Here is a 21,242-nt window from a genome sequence, read left to right on the forward strand (position 1 = left end):
CAATTTATACAAATATATGGTATAAATATTATAAAATTACTGCTTCCAAATTTGTTGAACAGGTGCGACGACGTGTTCCGGTCTTTCATTTCCAAGTGGGATGAAACAAAACAGCATTACCGCGTAGACGACAGTGGTTGTGATAAAGCAGATACGTTCCAGTATCAAAGCAATCCGTTGCCATTGGTAAATGGACGCAATAACCATTGCATCCGGTCTGTCACTGTGAACCAAGTTGGCATCATCTGCGACGGTTTCTGCATATGGCTTGTGAAAATTTAAATAGTTATGTAATATGATATGTATTTTTTTGAGTAGCAAGAATGTTTTTTAATTTATTGTATTTTGGGTAACGCAGAAACATCTATCTTCTATCTTCTATATATATAAAAGTCAATGTTTGCATTAATATGATTTATGGACTCCCAAACGGCCTAACCGATTGCCGTAAAAATTTATACATAGTAGCCATTTGTTATGGAGCCAGTGTTGCCACAATTAAATCTGTACCGGGAGTTGAAAAATCATTTCTATCTGTACTCTTCTATAGAAAAATCTGTACCGGATTCTGTACCCAAACAATGACAAGGTTGCTTGAATTTTTTTTTCTTAAAGATATTTTTTATTCGGGGAAATCAGTGGCAGCGAGAAGTTGAGATGGGGCTGGTAATATCAATAGGATGCGATAAATCTGCTTGCAGGAATTCAATTGAAGCATCTCAGAGTAAATGTATGCACTCCGAAAAGATTCGCTCGGCTTTCACTTAGACATCAACCCTTTGATTTGATGGAACCAGGTTTCTCGCCTCTCGCATTCTAAAGTCATGTAAAAAAATCTGTACCAATCTGTACTTTTTTACAAAAATCTGTAATCTGTACCGTATAGAATCTGTAGCAAAAATACTTCGAAAATCTGTACCTTTCTAGATAAATCTGTACTTGTGGCATCACTGTATTGAGCGTGTTTATGTGCTATTGGTTGGGGATTATCTGCTATCCTCCTATTTCGTTGAAAGTCTCAGCAACGCGCGATGGGTATTAGCTAGTTCATTATAATACTTACCTTCATTGACATACAAGTTGACGCATCAAGTGGTGAAGGGAGAATTGCTGCCAGTAGAGGTTGTGAGCCAATAGTGTTTACAACTAAATCGATCCACCGAGGAACAGGGCACTGCTTCATTGATAACCGTTTAGTTATGGTTATAAAGACTATCAGGAAGGTTGTCATAATTATAGAATCGCGGAAGTAATTCACTGTGAAGAATGAGATTGTTAATAAAAATGTTTTTTGTTTCTTAATTTTAGTTGTTTCTTTAAAAAAAATCTAACTTACACAGCAAAGGAGTTTGTTCACCATTTTTCGGTAACCGCCAAGACAACTGCTGTATAAAAGAAAAGTGCGCGTGGAGAATGACCAGAAGAATCATATAGCGCATGCTACTATTGATCGGTAGCCACAACGGTAGCAAATTACACGTCAGCATTGCTGAAAGTATTAATTTTAAATGTAACAAATACTACATACATAGAAACAGATTGATGCAAAAACTCACATATAGCTGGCACTACGATTGCAATTGCGTAAAATGAAGAAATTCTCTCCACTAAAAACGACACCCGAATTAGAGGAAATTTTTTACCGTGTAGTTGGCTCCTTATCTCGGTCAACTCGCTGGAGATGGAAAGCATCCGCCAGTATTTGTTGAACTTTTCGAGATCCGTGATTACCGCAGTGTCGAAGCTAGCTATCGACACGTCCGTATCGATGTGGTTCCACCTTCCCAGGAGCAATGTACAGGTCAATATTCCGTACGGCCATCGCTGCGCATTGTCAATGCAAGTAGCTGGGAAAGTGCAGTGGGGAATACAAGACACCATTCCATCGCTGCGTACAATGCAACTAGTACCGGTGCATGTAACACTAAGGTCATCGAATCTGGATAAAGGCCAAAATAAATAACCTATGAAAAAGCTTTGCATACCACATAGTGGGCATAGGCGGCTCCAGCAAGCTGGCAAAGGACAAAATATTTCAAATAGACGATTTTGAAAATATAATATTGAATATAACATTTAGAAGCGTCGAATTTTGGAAACTCATTTCTTAACACGGTTCATATTTAGGGATTGGCAAATCGTGTATCAAACACCATCCTTGAATGAAATCACTATTTTACATAATTCGTTTTTTCGATACGGCACATTGCGCTGTTCTAACGGAGCCAATGGTCTTTTAAATATTTACAAAATGTAACTAAAAATAAAACCAAATGTTATTGAGTATTCGTCGGATGTCGTACACACTACTTTCTATAGCTTCTTTCGCGGCGTTGAAACACTTGTCTGGTCGCCTTCTTCATCTTGAGTTTAATTTACTTTGCTCTAATCATTATCGTAGAGATGGGCAATGCGCTCGCGAAAGGCTCAGGAGAACTGATTCTTCAAATAGAATGAGTGAACGGGAGTTGCTTTTCAAAGCACAGTAATACTTACTCAATTCGCTGTGTCTTGAGTTATTAACAAGTACAAAGAAACTCTCACTATTACCAGCCATTCTCGCCAACTTCGCTTGAAGGTCATTCGGAAAATCAAACTGGATCCCAATACCTTGGATTAAGATTTGGCAAAAAAGCTGTACGATGAGGACTCGATGGATGTGTTTTCATCGACGATGAAATCTATAGGGATTTCTTTCGATGTCGATGCCCGTTTTCGTGAGCCAATTAGCTGTCAATCACTCCGACGGAGGTATCATCGGTAGTGAAATTTCTCCTGGCAACGACATCCCGATTTTCTTCGACTTCGTGTTGTTCGTTCGTGTTTTTCCTTATCTCTTGTGGCTAGCTCGCTGACCAGCCTTTGTTGTGTAACTAAATTAGTCTACTCACAACTATTGCTCATATCGAAACTTGACGAAACAGGAACCGATCCGAAGATGCCGACCAATTTGACTTACTTTCCTTTCCTCGCAATATTTCTTCCTTGATTTCTTCAACGGCTTCTAGAGTGTCTGAATTCAAATGACATTTTATGTTTCAAACGTCTCGCAGGGTTGTTTCCTGTTACGAAATTTTTAAAGGTAATTATTCTAAACCCTCGTTGGATGGGTCTGAGAGAAAGATCTGTGCACCAAGAGATGCACAATTCCGCACAAAGAGCCCTTTCGTTATGCCTCCTCTCATTGGCAAACAGGAAAGAAGACGAATAAAACTATAATTCAGATGAAGTTTGAACAGAATAACGTTTTTCCTTTCTCATATAGAAAGGTTATGCAATCGCTCTAAAAATCGTCAAGCTAATCCCGGCCCGGAGGGCCGAATGTCATATACCATTCGACTCAGTTCGTCGAGATCGGAAAATGTCTGTGTGTATGGGGAAAAAATATCACCTCTGTTTCTCAGAGATGGGTAGACCGATTTGCACAAACTTAGTCTCTAATGAAAGGTATAACCTTCCCATCGGCTGAATTTTTGTTGATTGGACTTCAGGAGTTACGGGTTTAAGAGTGCGACCACATATATAACTAGTTTAAAATTTCTTAACGGATCTTCCTCCTTGATTCGCCGCTGGTTTCAGTGTCGACACATAGTATCTCAAAATCGTGGCTGTAGATCCATTGTATGTACTATGTGCAAATTGTTCTGAATATATAATATAAATTTCCACCATTGTATTGAACATTATGAGCCATGGAATCGTAGTTTGGACAAATGAGAAAGGCACAATTGCACTACTAGGTGGATTAAAACAGGTTTTTAATATACTATGCTATATTTGTCCTTAGTAAGAACAATTTGGTAAAAACTATTTTTCTCCATTAAGGAGAAAATTGTTTAAAACCATCTTTGCGCGTGAAGAGCACAAAACCTATAACTAAATTAATCATGGAATTTGCGTTTCGACTTCGTTTCATCAGAATCCGATACTAACTTAGTTAACGAACTACGGCGCTAACTAATTTAATTTTTAATATGCTTTGGTTGCCTTTACTGCTTCCATGCGTGCGTGGAGCCAGCGAGTAGAATGCACACATGGGAGCAACACAAACGGAGTGAAGAGGTCTATTGTAAAAGAGAAGAGTGGTGGTTCGCATGAAAAATGCAATGAGCGTTTTTTTCTTCTCTTTATTTGCTCTGAGGCGCAATATAAATTACGTACTTAGCTCACTTTTTCCCATCAACTTTCTATATAACCCTGTTCTGGCACCACTGCAGCAATCACCATAAATGGGACAGGTGGGTACCCCCCTGGAGCAGACTATCAATAAACGTCAGATGAAAACGCCGATCGCTCGCTAAGACTACGAAATTTAATAGTTTTTTGTGGGAACTACGTCCACAGGATTGATAGAGCTGGTGAGAATTTTAACTCAACTAAGCTAGGTCAGGATTTAAAATTATACGGTACTTAAATATTCCCGATTCAGGTTCACATGAACGGTGCCTGCGACGGCAAACCAGAGAGCGCACATCTGACCGTCAAGAACTCGGTCATCGCTTCAAATTGAATTGATGCGAACATATTCGCAAGTGAATTTTGCTCGTAGACAGAAGGTAGGACAATATTAATACACCTATGAAATCAAGTACTTACCTAAACGCATACTTACCTGTAAAACCGTCAAACGAATACTTACCTGTATAACTTAACCTAACGTGAAATACTTACCGATACATCCTGTTCTGCCATAAGTTGATTGGTTCGGATAATTCGATAGGAGAAGACATAATGTGAGTCCATAATTGTTTCTAACTGAACCATATGATTAACCTTCCGGCAGTCGCGCTAGTGCACTGAGTGCACGCTGCTCTGTAAAACTAGCGAAATCGTCTTAGAGCATCAGCTGCTGCTCGTTCAGTGGGCTCTATGCGCGACTTCCGGAGGGTTAATAAAATGAAATTATTTCAGCCTTGAGCTGCTGCACTGAAGTGATACTGCTTCAAAGAACTTCTAGACGTCCGAACAATCTTCCGAACAACCCTTTAAGTTCGCATACATGACCAGTAGAACAGCAACAATTTTGATTTTTTTTTCGAAACACTGCCAGATCAAACGGCTTCACATATCATTTATCAAATTTGAGCTTATTCCTACAACTCTAGTTTACCCACAAGATTTTTGATATTTGTATGTGAAAATACATGAAAAATAGACAATAGAAACAATAAATTCAGTACAAAATGCCAGTGTCGTCTTGTGCATCCCAAAATCTGCAGATATATAAAAATTGTCATTTGGATTTCAAATGTATGATCTGTGGTGTTAAATCGCACACTAAAGATACTTTAGTGTCCGGTGAAAAAAACCACAAAAAGTTGTTGTAGCGAAAATCATAAATTGAATTTCTGGGGTTGTCCTGTTCGAGAAAAAATTATAAATTCTCGTTCTAGACACCTCCGTCACACCATCCTACAATGGTTTGTCATCTTATGCTTCAGTGGCAGGTAACAATGCCAAAATAACGGCCACAAATGCCACGCCCACAAACTCGTTCGCACCCAACGCTTCCTTTAGTCCAATGGATCTAGGTAGCGTAACAGAAGAAAAATTAAAATACCTGCAAGAGTCAATGCTACCTATTATGATTACCATGTTAAATTATACCTCCATGTTTGAAGCTTTTCAAGCGGGGTGGGAATTTGCTAACAAAATTGTAATGAAATTAAAGTATAACAATGACTTTAAATAATCATTTAAATTTATTAAGTTGGAATGTTCGTTCATTAAAACGTGCGAAGATGAATTTTTCAACTTCTTGAGGATACATAATGTGCATATAGCCGTTGTGACCGAAACTTTTTTAAAACCAAATATTAAATTGAAGAGTAACTCTAATTTTGTTATTCATCGATTTGATCGAATTGTTGGAATGTGCGGAGGAATCGCAATAGCGGTTAATCGCAGGATCAAACATTCCGTTACGCCGTCTCTTGACACAAAGGTGATCGAGAGTGTGGATATCGAAGTTGAAACTGATCTTGGTATCATTTTTATTGCTGCAGCCTATTTGCCTTTTCAGTGCACTGGCGAACAAATTAATTTCTTGAAAGGAGACTTACAAAAACTTACAAGAAATCGGTCGAAATTCTTAATAATCGGCCATTTTAACGCCAAACACCGAGCCTGGAATAATGCTCAAAGCAATTCCAACGGAAAACTACTTTTTAATGATTGATCTGCTGATTATTATTCAATTTTGTTCCCGAATGGTGCTATTCGTCTGTAAGGAATCCATCAACAATTGATTTGGTTTTGACAGATCAAAGTCACATTTGTAGCGAATTGATTACACATGCTGACTTTGATTCTGATCATCTTCCAGTAACTTTTTCACTTTCTCAAGAAGCTGTTTCCAATCCCATTAGCTCAGTGTTCAATTATCACAAAGCGAATTGGGAAAGGTACAAAACTTATATTGAGAATAATTTTAATCACGACCTTGATTTACAAAATAAAGCTGACATTGATACGGCATTACAAAATTTAAGTAATTTTATAGTTGATGCTTGAAATTTATCAGTACCAACAACAAAGAAAAAAATTAATACTCTTATTATTGACGACGATCTTCAACTTCTGATTCGCTTGAAGAATGTTCGAAGACGTCAATATCAACGTTCTCGTGATCCTGCTATGAAATGTATCTATCAGGATCTACAAAAAGAAATTAAGCATAGATTCACACTCTTAAGAAATGAAAATTTCGCGAAAGAGGTTGAACAAATCAAGCCAAATTCTAAACATTCAAGTCGTCGTTACAGTTCGGTCGCGTTTCCATTTGCGCCGTTTAAAGTTTAACCGTGCGTGTTTTAATTTGTATTGTTTTCATTTATCATTGCTGCGTAAGTAAAACATGCCGTGCGCGATTAATAATTGTACAGTGAGTGACGACAAACATGTGTGGTACTGCAATGGATCATGCGGGAAAAAATTCCACGCTGCATGCGTTGGTGCTCAGAGGAATCATGAGCAAAGAATACTAACATACATGCTGCCAATATGCTACGAGTGCCAGAAGCGTCTCGTGATGGAGTTAAATTTCGATAAACTGTACAGACAACAACAAGAAGCCATCAACCTCAACAAGCTAGTTATGGAGTCGAATCACAAACTCACATCCACGTTTAGCAACTTCAATGTCCGTGATGGATTTGAATGTATCGAAATGCTCTTAAACGAGTTGAAAGGCGAAATTAAAACAACTGCAGCTAATCATAATAACGCGGTTGCACACATAGCCAAAACCTCGGAGTTGTGGAATGAGCTGGCTGCTTCCAACAAAACTGGCAAAACTGATGTCGTTGCCACAAAAAATCACTTAACATCATTATTCGACATATCGATGAAAGCTACGAAAAACAACATCGCAGCCTATGTCAATGAACTGACCACCGATATGACACGCGAGTTGAAACAAATTTGTTCAGAAATTGAAAAGGTCAGCAGCGTGATAACTGACATGGCTAACAACTGTTCGGCTCAGAATATGAGTTATGTAAACCCAATATTCACGGATGATATTATCGATGAGTTAAAGCAAATTTCTAGTGCAGTAAACTCACTGGAACAAAAGACTGCTGCTTCACCCGCAACAGATTCCTCCCCTAGTTTAGAGGCTGAGATGTCCGTCGAGGCAGCCAGTAACTCAGGCTGGCGTTTCCTTGGCAACTCTAAGGTATGGAAGGCTGATTGGTCCGAATACGACGCACGTAAATTGCGTCGTCTCAATCAACAAAAAGCGGCGGAGAAAGCAAGAATAAAGAAGAAACGGAATAAACAGAGGCCCGCTAATGCACTTGACACCACCCGTAACAGTAATAATAATACTAAGCGTCGCAAGAATCACGGTTACAAACACCACACAATTTTCGACAAAAATAACGGATGTAATTACAACCACAGCAGATTTGCGTACCACGATAACAAACGCCGCGACATCGACAATCTTCCGTTGGATAGAGAGCTACTGGCTGAGGCAAAGAAACGTTTTTCGAGGCCACCTTCAACTTCGTTCAGACCTACCATTGCATTCCAGAGAGGCGATGTTTTAAACCCGTGCCCTACCGACCAACCTAGCACCTCACATCGAACAGCTGCTGCCACACCTATGTACCCCTCCGGAATTGGCGCCTGTCAGTGTTTTTGCCGCTATCGACGCGCTCATTAGAGCAAGATAATAATGAATTCACAAATCATATTGCGATTCAAGATTTAGAAGAGGTAGAGCTAGGTCTAATTAATTCCCATTCAACTAACACTTCTCCAAGAGAATCTCAGTCAAGAACAGAAATCTTGGTCTATTGCCAAAACTTTAACCGCATGAAAAGTGCAGCTAAGATGAATGTGATTCAAAACAAAATATTAGGTTGTCATTATTCCGTAATTTTAGCAACTGAGACTAGTTGGGACGAAACAGTGAGAAGTGAAGAAGTTTTCGGGAGCAATTACAATGTATTTAGGGATGACCGTGATTGTCATGTATCTGGTAAGAAGTCAGGAGGGGGCGCTTTGATTGCGATTTCAGCAAAACTAAATGCAGAAGTTATCAAAACTATAAAATCAAAAGAATTCGAGCATGTGTGGGTGAAAGTACATGTTAAAGACGAAACTCACGTTTTCGCTTCGGTGTATTTTCCTCCAAATTTTGCTCGAAAAACGACTTACGAAAAGTTTTATCATGCTGCTGAATGCATTATTAATAGTCTTTCCCCGCACGTAAAAGTTCACATATATGGCGATTTCAATCAACGCGGTATTGATTTCATACCAGATGCTGATAATGAGAGCATCCTACTTCCTGTTGTAGGGGAAAATGAAACTTTGCAGTTCATTTGCGATAAATCTGCCAGTTTAGGACTTAATCAAATAAATCACATAAGAAATCAGCGACATTGCTATTTAGATTTATTAATGACGAATATAGACGAAGACTTCTGTGTAACGGAATCACTTACTCCCTTATGGAAGAATGAAGCTTATCATACAGCCATTGAGTTTTCTATATTCTTGCATGTTAACGACAGACCTGGTGATAGTGAATTTGAGGAGGTATTTGATTACGAGTCCGCTAACTATGAAAGCTTGAGGCAAAAAATTAATGCAATAAACTGGCAAATGATTTTAAGAAATGAAGAAAATGTTGAAGCTGCCGTAGACATATTCTACAAAATATTATTTGAAGTCATTCACGAAGATATACCATTGAAAAGAAGAAGGCGTCACTATAACTCAAAACATCCCATCTGGTTTAATAGAGAAATCAAAAATTTAAAAAATCGTAAGCAGAAAGCACACAAAATCTACAAAAAATACAACAGCGAAGATAACTTAACAAACTATTTAAATCTATGCGATCAATTGAACCTTGCCATTGATATCGCGTTTGAAGAGTACAATGCAAGAACAGAACGCAATATAAAAACTTGCCCAAAAAACTTCTTTAATTACGTAAAAACTAAAATAAAATCGGATTATTTCCCAACAGAAATGCATCTTGATGGAAAGGTAGGCGATAACTCAGAGGAAATCTGCAATCTTTTTGCAACATTCTTCCAGGAAGTTTACACTACATTTTCAGAGAAGGATCGAGAGCGTGAATACTTTTCATTCCTCCCAGAACTTTCAAGAGATATTAACATTAAACAGATAAAAGTACATACAATCATGGATGCCTTAAAAAACTTGGATAGCTCTAAAAGCCCTGGACCTGATGGCGTTCCACCGGTGTTTTTAAAAACTTTGTCAATAGAACTAACCGCTCCTTTATTTTGGCTTTTTAACATGTCTCTAGAATCAGGTTGTTTTCCTAAAACATGGAAAAGCTCTTTCCTAGTTCCAATTTTTAAAAATGGTAAAAAATCCGATGTGCGTAACTATCGTGGAATAGCTATCATCTCGTGCATTCCCAAGATTTTCGAGGCGATTGTTAATGAAAATTTATTCCACCAAATCAAGAACAGAATTACCCATGTGCAACATGGTTTTTTCAAAGGGCGTTCTACAAGTACAAATCTACTCGAATTCATTAACTACACATTAACAGCAATGGATAACGGAAACTACGTTGAAGCTCTTTATACAGATTTTAGCAAAGCATTTGATCGCATCGACATACCCATGCTACTTTTTAAATTAGAAAAAATGGGGTTTGAGCCAGGACTTCTTACATGGGTACAATCATATCTTACAAATCGTGAACAAGCTGTTAGATTTAAAGGGATAAAATCAATCCCAATTCAAGTTACATCAGGAGTCCCTCAAGGGTCTCATTTGGGCCCGCTATTCTTTATTTTATTTGTTAACGACATTTCCTTCATTCTAAAAAATGTAAAAGTTCTTATATATGCTGATGATATGAAACTATTTCTAGAAATAAGAAATGGTGAAGACTTTCAGACATTTCAAAACGAAGTAAATATATTTTATACATGGTGTAATAAAAGCCTGCTGAAACTGAATGTAAAAAAATGTAATTCCATAACATTGAGTAGAAAGAATAATATACAGAACAATAGAATCTTATTGGGAAATCAACAAGTAGAAAAGTGTGACAGAATAAGAGACCTAGGAGTTATTATAGATTCCAAAATAACATTCATAGATCATTATAACACAATAATTAACAAAGCAAACAGCACACTAGGTTTTATTAAACGCTTCAGCTATAATTTCCAAGATCCCTACACAATAAAAACATTATATGTAGCCTATGTGCGTTCAACACTAGAATATTGTAGTATAGTTTGGTCGCCTTTTTCAGCAACGCATGCAAACCGGATAGAATCAGTACAAAAGCAGTTTTTGATGTTCGCTCTTCGTAAACTAGGTTGGACTGGACTACATTTGCCATCTTATGAAGCACGGTGCATGCTAATTGACATTCAAACCTTGAAAGATCGTCGTGAATTTTCTATGGTATCATTTGTAAACGACATTGTATCACATCGTATTGATTCAATCGAACTTTTATCGAAACTAAATTTTTATGCTCCTTCTCGACAACTACGTAACCGCAGCATCTTTTGTACAATTCGCCATCGCACTAATTATGCCAAGTTTGGCCCTTTAAACCAAATGATGAATATTTACAACAAACATTGCGAAAGCATTGACTTCACTATGTCGAAAACAAAACTTAAGCAGCAGTTTAAAGTAAACCAAAATTTTAACTAGTGTTAAGTTAGTTTAATAATTATTGTAAGAAACCGGTCTACATCTGATTGACGACTTGAAATAAATAAATAAATAAATAAATAAATAAACCTTTCTGGAAACTTTCCAAGGTTCTTAAGAAACCTCAGAAACCAATTCCAGCTTTAAAGGAAGGTGACCACATACTTCTTACAAACGAAGAAAAAGCTGAAAACTTGCTCAGTAGTTTGAAAGCGTCCATAATTTTAATCTCAACGTTGTGAGTCCTATTGAAACCGAAGTCTTACAAAAATATGAAAACGTTTCAAATCAAGTATTGTCTCTAGACGATATTGTTGAAACAAACTATGATGAAATCAAATCCATCATGAAAAAGTGAAAAAATATGAAAGCTCCAGGTTATGATGGAATTTTCAACATTCTTCTTAAAAACCTTCCCGAAATCACCATGAGATACTTGGTCAAAATATTCAACAAATGTTTTGAATTAGCATACTTACGTGAAAGATAGAAAAATGCCAAGGTTATTCCTATTTTGAAGCCAGATAAAAACTCAGCAGAAGCATCTAGCTATCGACCAATTAATCTACTCTCTTCTATTAGTAAATTATTTGAAAAAATCATCCTAACTAGAATGGTGTCACATATCAATGAGAATTCTATTTTTGTTCCTGAGCAGTTTGGATTTCGTATTGGACATTCAACTACTCATCAACTTGTGAGAGTAACTAACATGATAAAGGCAAATATCTCAGAGGTCTATTCCTCTGGAGTTGCTCTTCTAGACATCGAAAAAGCTTTCGACAGTGTTTGGCACAAAGGTTTAATTGCCAAAATGTGGGATTTCAATTTTCCAATTTACATAATAAAGATAATTAAAAATTATCTTACTAACCGTACCCTACAGGTTTCTTATCAGAATTGTAAATCTAACAAGCTACCCGTTAAAGCAGGCGTCCCTCAAGGATCAAGCGTCGCACCAATACTATACAATATTTTTACCTCTGATCTTCCAAATCTACCTACCAGGGTTGCCAAAATTAAATCTGTATTTTTGTCCTAAAAAATCTTTTCATCTGTATTTGCTCCTCGAAAAATCTGTGTTTATATCTGTATCGAATCAGTTGAGTAGTTTAATCTTTTGCTGGATTATCTATCGAAAATATTAATTCCTGTGGTTTAAATCAGTCAAGCAAGGACCTGTTTACATTTTCATAAAGAAACACTACAAATCGTTCTGATATTTTACATCCAGAAACTTTAACTTTATCGAATTTGCACAATGGAAAAATAATTTTCTTCACTTAATGATTTGCGGACAAAAAAATGTGATATAACAAAGTCACAGAGCAATACAATTAATGTTTTTGGAAGCAAACTTCAGCCAACCGTTTTCTGGGTGCTAACCTGAGTGTATTACAAACCTTTACCTTTCAGAGTGAGTGACCACTCTCAAAAATGAATTATTTAATATAGAGGTTATATTGTAACGACATATAATTAGCAAGGGATTGGAAGGTGAAGTATTTTTCAAATATTAAGAGCCATAGTACTCAAGGGAGAGCGAGGATTTGAAGTACCGTAAACCGGGGTGACATTGATCACTTTTCGAAGAAATCATTGCATATTTTTAGATGCAACACATTTTTTTCAAGTTTAATATTTTCAAACCATGTACTGATGTAAGGAGAACAAGATTGGATGGTTTTACATAAAATTGTACGCTTACAGCTATTTTTCCAAAAATGATTTCAAGTTGATGTCCGTTTTTGTATTCCGGGGTGACTTTGATAACCTGCATGTTCACCCACATTAAGTTATTGATGTCAATGTTTTTCATTCAAATGTTTGTTTAAACTAATTCTGGGAAGATACTCATTGTTAAATACATGTTAATTGGTATTATACAAAGTATTCAATGTACTGTAAAATTCGAGTAACCAAAATTCGTATAATTTGTGTCCAACTAGAATAAAAGATTCGGAAGACCTTTAAAACTGCTAAAATTGTTTTATTTCATTGCTTTATCAATGTACAAAATGTTTCATCCATTTTAACACGTTTGAATATTGAACAATAAAAAAATGTTGCGAGTTTAAGCTTAAAAAAAATTGAAATAATTGCCAACTAGTTTCACAAAAAAATTGTATTTAAAATAAACAAACTCTTAAAAGATTCACTTGATACATCCCACTTTAAAGGAAAATAAAATCTCGCTTGTAATTTATTACTCTTGCTCAAATCTGAGATTTATTTGCTTTATAAAAAATAGACACTTTATGAAGCTTCGTAAAAATAAGGTAAAGTCAAATTTCGGTTTTTTGTAGTTTTTGTACCCAAAAACCGAACAAAATACTCAAAAAGTATAACAAACCAGTATTTCATAATTTTAGAGTGAAAATCATTTCAAACTAAAATGATTCGGAAGACTATTCTAGTTTAATAAGCGATCTACGAAAAAAGTTTCGAGTGATCAAAGTTACCCCGATGATCAAAGTCACCCCGGTTTATGGTAAGAAAGTTTAGAAAAGCGTGGAGTAGGGTCAATGAACAAGCTTAGAGTTTCCCGGCTATTTAACTCTTTGTCTTCTGCAACGCAGGAGTCAGGATCTTTTGGCATTAAATGCGAATCACCTGAGTCTGCGGCATGTCCGGACAAGCGTAAAGTCAATTTAATGACTTATGCTGTCGGAGCCGACAAATTATATGTCGTTACAATATAACAAAAAGGAAAAAGATTGACTCACTATAAGTCGTTAATAAAAAAGGAAAAAAAAATAATATAGAGGGCTAAGCTGAGAGAGACAGAGAGGAATTATTAGTGAAACTGAAAAAAAAATATTTCTAAAAATAGTTTTTGTAACATCATTTTTCAAAAATCTGTATATCTGTACATACACGCAAAAATCTGTATATCTGTGCATACAGATTCTTGGTCTGAAAATGGCTGAAACATCTGTATAAATACAGATTATTCTATATTTTTGGTAACCCTGCTACCTACAGGTTGTAAAAAGTCACCTTTCTGTGACGATACTAGCATCTCAGCCACTGGGAGAAGTCTTCGTATTATCTGCAGTCGACTGCAACGAAGCTTGAATATTTTCAATGACTACCTGAAAAAATGGAAAATTTTCACTAATGCGGCCAAAACACAATTGATTGTGTTTCCGCATAAGCCAAGAGCTTCTTCTCTTAAACCAAATAATAACCATATTATTAAATTTAATGGTTTGAATTTAACATGGACAGATCAAGTTAAATACTTGGGTTTGATTTACGATAAAAAACTCACTTTTAAGGATCACATTGAAGGAATCCAAACAAAATGCAACAAATATATAAAATGTTTATACCCTCTTATAAATAGAAATTCTAGAAATATTTAGACCGGCACTGCTATATGCAGTTCCAATCTGGGCAAGTTGTTGTGCTACTAGGAAGAAAATGCTTCAAAGGATTCAGAATAAAATTTTAGATTCAGAAAATATCGACAAACGACTGGCAGATAACACCGCAAATCATGTTTTTCCAGAAACGAGCTTCGTCACCGAGTCGTTTGTCGATATTTTTGCATAGAAAAATTATAGCATGTTATTGAAATGATACACTATAATGTACAAAAGTTTTGTCAATTCGCTTCATGCAAAGTTCAAAAAAATTCGCAACAAAAGCGTTTTTTTTTACATTAAAAATGTCTTACTCCACTATCTGGGGCTAGGTGTCATTCTAAAATCTAAACTATCTCCCATGTAACGAAACTATGTAAGGTTTGCACGCTTATAACTCCGATATTACTAGATGGATTTTAATCATTCATACACCAACCGATTCAGAAACACCTAACTTAAATATTGGTAATAATTTAATATCTCCCCAATAAAAGTAGACTTTTGGAAATTGGTAAAATTAAAAAGTTCACAAAAAACGGGAAAAATACCATTCGCGAGGCAGATTTCTCAGACACAGCCGTCAAAAAAAGGGGGAACTTTGTTGCTCAATGAAACACGAAAAGTCATAAATAGAAGCAACGCATGTCCGTTTAAATCAGTTGTTGCTCTTATCCCACACGAGCAACGTCGTCTCCGGGCGATGCAATAAGCGCTATCGGTTTTCGGTAACGTTGGCATTTGCACACACTCGCACCTAAGTGACTAAACCATATACGGTTAGTTTATAAATAGAGGTGACGCGTACCCGTTTGAATCAGTTTTTGTTCTTATGTCGAACGGGTAAGATCATGGCTGCAGCGTCTGGGCACTACAATAAGCGGTAGACGCTATGCATTTTCGGCAGCGGTGGCCGTGTGCGGATTTGTCGGGTACCAGCATGGTGTTACAGAATGATTTGCAAAGTGGGTGGGCGGGGTGGTTTGGATTTAATTCAATACGGTGTGTGCTGCTTAAGAGTGTTGCGATTGAAAAAAATATATTTATTTTTATGCATGCGTGTGCGTTGTAACTTGTTAATCCATGTTTACGGCGCTTTGTAGCTGCGTAGGGTAAAGAGCCAATTGGTTTTCATGTTTCATATTTCGGTTATATGTTTTTTATCAGTAAGGCATCTGACAACGTGCTTCTGTAGTTATTGCACTGTTCAGCAGCGTAGTATTTTATATAGGAGAGTACACTCAGGTTTTTTACGCGGATTTTGAAATTTACGCGGTTTTCATTAACGCGTTTTTTAAATTTACGCGGTTTTCATTTACACGGCCTGTATCCCCTGCGTGAAAAATCTGAGTGTAATTGCTTCGGAAACAATCACATTCCCAGCAGAACTTTTTGTTTTCTAATTTCAAACACTTTTGTTTCGTACTGCACACAACGGAAAATTTTAAAACAGAACTTACCGTCCCAGCAGCAGTTGAAGCGGGTGTTCTTTTTCGATTCAAATTCAAGCCATGTCTTAAGCGTTACTGGACTTAAATTGTTTTCCCAGTCAGAATATCTGTCCTACCCTATGTATTTAAAACACAGTTCTAATGCGTTTTAAGGTATACAACAAATACGGTTGGGTATACTAATTTAAATTTTAAAATAAATCTGTTTTAAATTATGAAACAAACCGCTGTACTGAAGATATAATTATGTCAGTCCTATTACCACATAAAACACCTATATAACATAAAACGCTGCAGAATTGGTTTAATAATACAATGGTTACACTACAGAGTTATAACACGTTTTAATAATTAGCAACAAGAAAAATGTCACCAAGATAGCATAAAAACCCGTTTTAACTGGTAGTGCGAACGTTGCATAACAATGTAATTTATCAAATAATTTCATTTTTCCACCACTAATCGATCAAGAAATACTTACACTTAAGATTGTTTACTTAAGTTCATTAGTACATTATTGAAAATTTAAATGGAAGATGAAATTTCATATTTTATGGAGAATCTGTATATTTCCGTTGGCGGGCGTGGGTTTCCTCATCACAGCTCTCAATATGGAACTTTTCTTTTGAATATATTTTCTGGACAGACCAGCCTATTTTTACTAGATGGATCAGCCAAATAATGCCAATCACCTAGTGAGATACTTGATTAATTAATAGATTACCGTTAAAAGACCTTCAATAAATTATGTTTTAATGGGGAGGGTATATAGCAAATTGTGACATATGAAAACAGGCGAGTAAACAAGAACGTGTGTCGATATGTGTGATAGATAAAAAAGCTATATTTTTAATGTCACCGTGGTCGTGTCCTGTACACAACCCTTTAATTTTTTCACGCTGAAAGCCTTACCCCTCCTTTAATGTCGCCTTGTTCGTGTCTTATACACGTTTTTTTGAATTATTTTGTTGGTATTTTAGTATTTTGGATGAAAAAAAAAATTAAAGGGTTGTGTACAGGACACGACCACGATGACATTAAAAATGTAGCTTTTTTCAAGAGCGTGCAAATGAATTTTATCTATCACACATATCGACTCACGTTCTTGTTCACTCGCCTGTTTTCATATGTTACAATTTGCTATATACACTCCCCATCAAAACATAATTTATTGAAGGTCTTTTAACGGTAATCTATTAATTAATCAAGTATCTCACTAGGTGATTGGCATTATTTGGCTAATCCATCTAGTTAACATAGGCTGGTCTGTCCAGAAAATATATTCAAAAGAAAAGTTCCATATTGAGAGCTGTGATGAGGAAGCCCACGCCCGCCAACGGAAATATACAGATTCTCCATGAAATATGAAATTTCATTTTCCTATTAAATTTTCAATAATGTACTAATGAACTTATGTAAACAATCTTAAGTTTAAGTATTTCTTGATCGATTAGTGGTGGAAAAAATGAAATTATTTGATAAATTACATTGTTATGCAACGTTCGCACTACCAGTTAAAACGGGTTTTTATGCTATCTTGGTGACATTTTTCTTGTTGCTAATTATTAAAACGTGTTATAACTCTGTAGTGTAAACATTGTATTATTAAACCAATTCTGCATCATGCATAATTATATCTTCAGTACAGCGGTTTGTTTCGTAATTTAAAACAGATTTATTTTAAAATTTAAATTAGTATATCCAACCGTTCTATTTGTTGTATACTTTAAAACGCAATTGGAACTGTGTTTTAAATACATAGGGTAGGACAGATATTCTGAATGGATAAACTGGGAAAACAATTTTAAGTCCAGTAACGCTTAAGACATGGCTTGAATTTGAATTGAAAAAGAACACCCGCTTCAACTGCTGCTGGGACGGTAAGTTCTGTTTTAAAATTTTCCGTTGTGTGCAGTACGAAACAAGTGTTTGAAATTAGAAAACAAAAAGTTCTGCTGGGAATGTGATTGTTTCCGAAGCAATTACACTCAGATTTTTCACGCAGGGGATACAGGCCGTGTAAATGAAAACCGCGTAAATTTAAAAAAAAAACGCGTTAATGAAAACCGCGTAAATTTCAAAATCCGCGTAAAAAACCTGAGTGTACTCTCCTATATAAAATACTACGCTGCTGAACAGTGCAATAACTACAGAAGCACGTTGTCAGATGCCTTACTGATAAAAAACATATAACCGAAATATGAAACATGAAAACCAATAGGCTCTTTACCCTACGCAGCTACAAAGCGCCGTAAACATGGATTAACAAGTTACAACGCACACGCATGCATAAAAATAAATATATTTTTTCCAAACGCAACACTCTTACGCAGCACACACCGTATTAAATTAAATCCAAACCACCCCACCCACCCACTTTGCAAATCATTCTGTGACACCGTGCTGGTACCCGAAAAATCCGCACACGGCCACCGCTGCCGAAAATGCATAGCGTCTACCGCTTAGTGTAGTGCCTAGACGCTGCAGTCATGATCTTACCCATTCGACATAAGAACAAAAACTGATTCAAACGGGTACGCGCAGGGTTGCCACTGTTTTTCGAAGAAAATCTGGCAGTTCAACTAAAAATGTCTGGCAAAATCTGTCACTTGACAGTGACCTCAAAGTCATCGAAATTTGGTATACATTTTGATCTCCATAGAAGTGAATTTATCGAAAAAGACCCAGATTTCCAAAATTTGTGTGATACTACTTCTATAGTTTAAAAAATCTGATAGAATAAGAGATTTGACTTTGTGCTAGAAGCTTTAAAAAAATCTGGCATAATGGTATCCCCGCTGGGTTGTAACGTAGAATTCAGAATATCTGGAAATATCTGGCAAAATTTAAAAAATCTGGTAAAATGTCTGTTCAGTTGGGAAAAATCTGGAAGATTCCAGATAAATCTGGAACATTGGCAACGCTGGGTACGCGTCACCTCTATTTATAAACTAACCGTATATGGTTTAGTCACTTAGGTGCGAGTGTGTGCAAATGCCAACGTTACCGAAAATCGATAGCGCTTATTGCATCGCCCGGAGACGATGTTGCTCATATGGGATAAGAGCAACAACTGATTTAAACGGACATGCGTTGCTTCTATTTATGACTTTTCGTGTTTCATTGAGCAACTAAGCTACCCTCTCTTGACGGCTGTGTTTGAGAAATCTGCCTCACGAATGGTAATTTTCCCGTTTTTCGTGAACTTTTTAATTTTACCAATTTCCAAAAGTCTACTTTTATTGGGGAGATATTAAATTACTACCAATATTTAAGTTAGGTGTTTCTGAATCGGTTGGTGTATGAATGATTAAAATCCATCTAGTAATATCGGAGTTATAAGCGTGCAAACCTTACATAGTTTCGTTACATGGGAGGTAGTTTAGATTTTAGAATGACACCTAGCCCCAGATAGTGGAGTAAGACATTTTTAATGTCAAAACTGTCAAATCAATTAGAGTAACCAGTTAACGTTCACTGACCAGGTGTAAAAAATTATGTAAATATGAATTATGATTATTTCATTTCAGCTTCAACTCACGTGGTGTCCAAGCCAAACGATGGATGCCAAAGTTCACTCTTGTCAAGTATCACACTGCGCTCTGATGAAAATTCTGAAGGATTCCATTTCAGACGCTCGTCAGTCCACGTCTAATTATTAGACACAGCTTTGTAATTGATATTTATCAACGCAACAGCACCATACTCACCATTTGAAATAATCCTTTCGTTTTTAACGTCTCGTAATTAGATGCGTAGTATCCGTCCTCCTGTAAAAACATTGCGTTTTAGCAGTTAGAAGTGTACTTCTTAGTATTCGCAGGTATTTCTTTAATTTATGAAAATCTCCATCAAATGAAATGTCCAAACAAATGTTAAATAAAATAATGAAATAGAAGAAATGATAATGATACTACGAGACGGCGAAGTGTGTCTAGAACTGACCAAAAATATTGCCTTATGTGCAGTTACTCAGTATTTCCAGGGTTACTTTGAGTGAGGACCAAGTTTAGAAGCTATGCAACTACTTCCCACGCTTGAACATATTCATGTGCGATAGTTTCCTTCCAAGTAACCAAATTTTGCTATGATTTCACAGACTAGATCCGAGATTTCTTTGGTGTTCACAAATGTAAATTTACAATTACGTGTTCCATTAAATATTTACCACTACGAAACTTTTTATAAGAAATTCCAATGCCAGCTTAACTGGATGCTGTTGGGCCGATTCAGGGGGCACCGATGAGTTGTAGTTCTGAAAAATCATGTCTTTTATTTTCTGCTTCGTTGATTGACCTATTGAAATCCAATTAACAATAACAAACAATCACATAAACTTATTTATAGAATTGTATGTCTTGTATTATACTTCGTTACATACCATAAATTCCACAAAATAGGAGACAAAGCATTGAAATTGTGCACTTCATTTCGCAAACCAGGCTAGACTTCGACTGTGCATAACGTGAAGTACGATGTAGGTCAATACTTTATCACCAATTTTTAGATGGAATTAAATTTCAGTTTTTTGCGATCCTTAAGCCATGTGTACGAACGCAACTACACCAAACGTCGCACGAGGGGTGAATGAAGTAAAAACCTGATCGCAAATAAAAAAACATCGAGGTATGTTAAGAGCTTTTTAAAGTGCACAGCATCAACTGTTTTTTTTGTAGTCAATACTTTGAAATCGATACAGCAATGAAGATTATTAAAATAGTTTTTTTGCAGCAAAATCTCTGTTTTGCGACTACGAATAAGTGATAGAGTGGCCATTTTTGCAACATCACAATTTTCTAAATGAGCGGCGGGATGAAAAAGTTTCCTTTCAACCTAACTGAAACACCTTAAAAATTTGAAGCCGATCCAAGAAATATTAATGGACCCGAGAATAGTTTGAAGTGAACCAAAGGCAATTTTATTGAAAATTAGCATTTTTTCGCTTTTTTCTTATATAACCTATTTCAAAACCACTAAAATTGATATGAAATTGCATATACAATATTTTTATTGATGCGAGAAACAAATCACAAAAACTAAATTTCCGGCCAAAAGTCCTACGACTGCAAGGGTCCAGACAGAAGTAAGTTGTGTCGTCGGTGTGGTGAGGAGGGACATAAGGCGCAGAAATGCGATTGGGTACCAAAATGCCTTATCTGCGCCAGTAAGAAGCAAGACCGTAACCATGACCTTCGTGTCCCTTCAGTGAGGCCAGTAAGAAAAAGCCGTGCAAGTAACACAGCTGAAT

The 21,242-nt window shown here is 36.3% G+C and overlaps 1 protein-coding gene across 1 annotated transcript; it reads right to left on the bottom strand.

Moving 5' to 3' along the window:
- Window positions 1-25: 25 nt before the first annotated feature.
- On the bottom strand, window positions 26-20,411 carry LOC131682205 (5-hydroxytryptamine receptor 3A-like). The gene is made up of 8 exons (XM_058963525.1): window positions 20,376-20,411; window positions 20,163-20,290; window positions 19,705-19,764; window positions 19,536-19,645; window positions 1,557-1,939; window positions 1,337-1,489; window positions 1,064-1,257; window positions 26-267 (listed from the first exon to the last, which is right to left on the bottom strand). The coding sequence occupies exons 1-8, from the start codon at window positions 20,404-20,406 to the stop codon at window positions 37-39; spliced, it is 1,290 nt and encodes a 429-aa protein (XP_058819508.1). The 5' UTR covers window positions 20,407-20,411; the 3' UTR covers window positions 26-36.
- Window positions 20,412-21,242: the final 831 nt, after the last annotated feature.

The sequence above is a fragment of the Topomyia yanbarensis genome, chromosome 2 (assembly GCF_030247195.1).
Source record: "Topomyia yanbarensis strain Yona2022 chromosome 2, ASM3024719v1, whole genome shotgun sequence".
Lineage (NCBI taxonomy): Eukaryota > Metazoa > Arthropoda > Insecta > Diptera > Culicidae > Topomyia > Topomyia yanbarensis.

What these genes read in the sequence shown, in the direction of transcription:
- LOC131682205 (XM_058963525.1), bottom strand. Translation starts at nt 20,406, where the DNA reads ATGCTTTGTCTCCTATTTTGTGGAATTTATG. An exon ending in CCTATTTTGTGGAATTTATG is followed by an intron (nt 20,291 to 20,375) that starts GTATGTAACGAA and finishes GGATTTCAATAG; the next exon opens with GTCAATCAACGAAGCAGAAA. An exon ending in TCGTTTGGCTTGGACACCAC is followed by an intron (nt 1,940 to 19,535) that starts GTGAGTTGAAGC and finishes GCCTTTATCCAG; the next exon opens with ATTCGATGACCTTAGTGTTA.